A 3,435-nucleotide genomic window follows, 5' to 3' on the forward strand; every position below is an offset into this window, starting at 1 on the left:
TGTCCAGCCACGGTCCTGTGCCTTCCTCCTTCCTCTGACTCCACTCTCCTCCTCTCTCTTCCCCAGGTGTAAGGAGCTGAAGTATGCCAAGGAGCTGCCCCAGATATCCATCATATTTATCTTTGTGAACGAGGCCCTGTCGGTGATCCTGCGGTCGGTCCACAGTGCTGTCAACCATACGCCGACACACCTGCTGAAGGAAATCATCCTAGTGGATGACAACAGCGATGAAGGTATGGGGGTGGCCGACCTGCATGATTTTCTTGGGGAGGAAGATGCAAGCACACAATATCAGCAAGGGGGAAATGCCACTTTCATTCCAACGCAAGCCCTGTGTCTTTGTCTCCTGTTCCTGGAGCATATCTGGGGAATGGGAGACATCTAGGCAAACACTAGCTTGTTAGTCTCCGAGTCCTCTAGGGCACTTAAGAATAAATTGCTGGTTCTGTATCTAGACTGTTTTTCCCTCTTTCTATTACCTAAAAGAGGTGACATCGAAAGGCTTAATTCCTCCATCCTCCCACCCCCAACCCCATCTCTGTCATCTTTTTCTGAGAGGCAAAAGAAAAAGTGCAATTCTGTCCTATGATGGACGCTGCTCATCTTATAGCAGAATCTGCCTCTAGGCTACCATGCCTACAATGACTTAGGTGGAAATGAGCAGTGTTTCCAGGCCTTTTGGAGGTTAGCTCTGTTAGGAATGGTGGCTCAATTAAAACCTATAAAACAAGCAAATATTAGACAGCAATGACCAAAACCCTTTGAGGTCCTTGAAGATGAAAGCCTGGTGTCGAGCTGCTGGAGGACGTGGTTTGGCTAATTGAGCCTTTGTGTTGGCTCAGCGCCTACAAAATTCTCTGCGCTCGGGGCAAGGAGAAACGCCTGCAAGCTGATGACAGAAAAGAAAGCCAGCGCGTGTGCATGATTAAGGCCAAGCAGGCTTATCTTCTGAGCAGCTGAAAGATTAAGGGGCAGGCTGAACCCCTTGCTCAGCATGCTGAGTGAGAAGGATCAACCTGTGTGCGTTCCTGGTCAAAAGGGAGCTAGGAGGAGGCAGGACAGGCCACAGGTCCTGTTTGAAACCTGACTATCTTCAGGAGCTCTGGATGAGCCTGTCACGTTTCATTGACCCAAAAGCTGAAGTCCCCCTGCCCCTTCTGAGCCGGCATTACAGTCATAAGAGAAGGACTTGAGTGCACCTGGACTCCGCAAAAGGCCACTCAGCGTGCCGCTCCTCCAGGTTTTGAGGACAGATGAAAAATTCATCTGCCGAATTTTTCACATCCCTAGTTTTCTCCTTTACCTCTGGCCATTTCATTATCTACAGATTCTTCTAAAACTGACACTGAGAGTCTTCTTTCTGTGGTCGAACTCGCTAAGTCGTCTCCCTGACTGGCTCACAGCGCCCCCTCTGCCGCCTCTCCGTGTGCTCCCTGCAGACCTCTTGCTTCAGCAGTACTTCCAGAACCCTGCAGGGGGCCCCAGCTACACACTCCCCCAGTCCCACCCCCGCACATGCCGGCTAAGTCTCACTCGTTCCCCAGGTTTCCCATATGGGTCATATCCATGGAGAAGACTGCTGACATCCGAAGGCCGTGCTCTGTGCTGCCTCTGCACCCTGTGTCCAGCTGTAGCACATGATATCACTGTGGTTCGCACTTCTGCACTACAGGTTCGGGGCAGGATTTTGCTCCCAGAGTCTAGCTGGTAGTTGACCTTTGGTAGGTCTCACCCAGGAAGGAGGGAGCAATGAAGGTGGGCAGGGCTGGGGAAGGGCAAGGAGCTATTGGCAGAATGGCCAGAGGTGCTGCGAGAGTAAACAGTCAGTGCTGTACTGAACTGGGGTGAAGGCTCACTGCCGGTGGGGCTCCTTCTCCCAAGGAAATCTCCGCAGAGCCCAGCCAGAGAGAGAAGATTGAAAGGCCAAGCCAGTCTCAACCAAAACTCAAGCTCCATGAGAGCAGGGGTCTCTGGTAGAGGTCTTAGCACTCGGTACCCCCAGAAATACCCTGAGACAAAGATTCGAGTGCATTAGTTTATTTGGGAGGTGGAAAGGGGAGCAGGGGACATAGGCCTGGGAAGGAAAGGCATCCCCCAAAGGGAGTGTCATACAGATTGCTTCTGTGGGCAGTGAGAGCTTCATCCCAATGGGGACTCAGAGATCCAGTGTAAAACCCACCCCTAGGAGTCAACCTGCTCAAGGGATGAGGGATCCTGAATGTTTATAGGCCTTTAGCATCAGATGCTTTTACATGGGAACCTCCTGGATAAATTTCAGCCTCAGAAAGGCTGGGGTAGGGCTGAGGATTTGCATTTCTCAAAAACTCCTGGGTGATGCTGATTCTGCAGGTAGCACACTTTGAAAACCACTGAGTTAAGTACCATTTTAATGGTTCACACTTTAGGTTAAAATGAAGAGGTCGAGTGGGTGAGAAAAAGCAGGAAGAGGTATTGGTTCAATCTGACCATAAAGTTCATTCCCATTCATCCTTCCCTGTACCCCCAAACACCTAGGGGACCAAGAGTGGACTATATTAATGACATTTCTCTCTCTTTTTTTCTTTGGTTCTAGCCCTATATTTTCTTCAGGCCAGAAGTGTCTTCTCTTTAATGGGAGGAGAAATTTTAAATTTTTTTTATTGAGATTTTCTTTGTGACTAGTATTATTGAGTTTTGCAAATGTTCTATAGACCCCTACACTGTAATCATGAAATTGAATTCTTGCGTGACATCAATTTTGTGTACTTAGAGAGACTGAGTTTATCTTCTTAAGTCTTTTTGATAATAGTGTTTTAACACCTTTACAATGACTGTTCCTTACTATGTCCCTAATAATGCTTGATTTCTGTATCTTGTTGTCAGTTTCTTTGGCAACAGAGATTTGTATCTGCATGGCTTCATTATTAGCAGTGGTTGTTACCATTATGTAATACTCCCTTTATCTTCAAAATATACCTTTTCCCCCCTTGCCTTGCATTCACTTTGTCTAGCATTAATATTTTTATCCCTGCTTATCTTCTGTTTCGAGTTTGAATAAAACATTTTTTCCAGCTTTACTATTTTTTCTGATCTTAAAAGTAATGCATGCTCTTTGTAGGAAATTTGAATGTGTCAAAAAACACATATAACTGGAAAAAAACAAATACTTCAGAGACTACCCAGAAGCAACTGCTCATTTGCCTATGTTCTCACCCTCTTTTTAATGCTCATTTTACATAGTTAATATCCTTTAGTAAAAACAATATTTATATTTTACCCCTAAATTGTGAAGCATGACATGACATTTCCCTTTTTATTTAAAGCTCTGAGAACATTATTTTAATAGGGTAAAGACATTTTAGGCTGACTGAGACTGGCTCAGGTAGGAACAATAGTCTCACACTTCCATGTGTTATCAAGTCCATTCAAGATAAAAGAGGCTTTCTCAGGAAAAAA

General features: G+C 46.0%; 1 protein-coding gene across 1 annotated transcript in view; it reads left to right on the plus strand.

Moving 5' to 3' along the window:
- GALNT17 (polypeptide N-acetylgalactosaminyltransferase 17) overlaps positions 1-3,435 on the plus strand; it is a 427,244-nt gene that overhangs the window by 182,653 nt on the left and 241,156 nt on the right. Inside the window, exon 3 of the mRNA XM_011366965.1 lies at positions 67-233. Coding sequence (XP_011365267.1) covers positions 67-233 — 167 coding nt within the window. The remainder of the gene's footprint in view (positions 1-66; positions 234-3,435) is intronic.

This window comes from Pteropus vampyrus, unplaced genomic scaffold, assembly GCF_000151845.1.
Source record: "Pteropus vampyrus isolate Shadow unplaced genomic scaffold, Pvam_2.0 Scaffold128, whole genome shotgun sequence".
In the NCBI taxonomy this organism is placed as follows: Eukaryota; Metazoa; Chordata; class Mammalia; order Chiroptera; family Pteropodidae; genus Pteropus; species Pteropus vampyrus.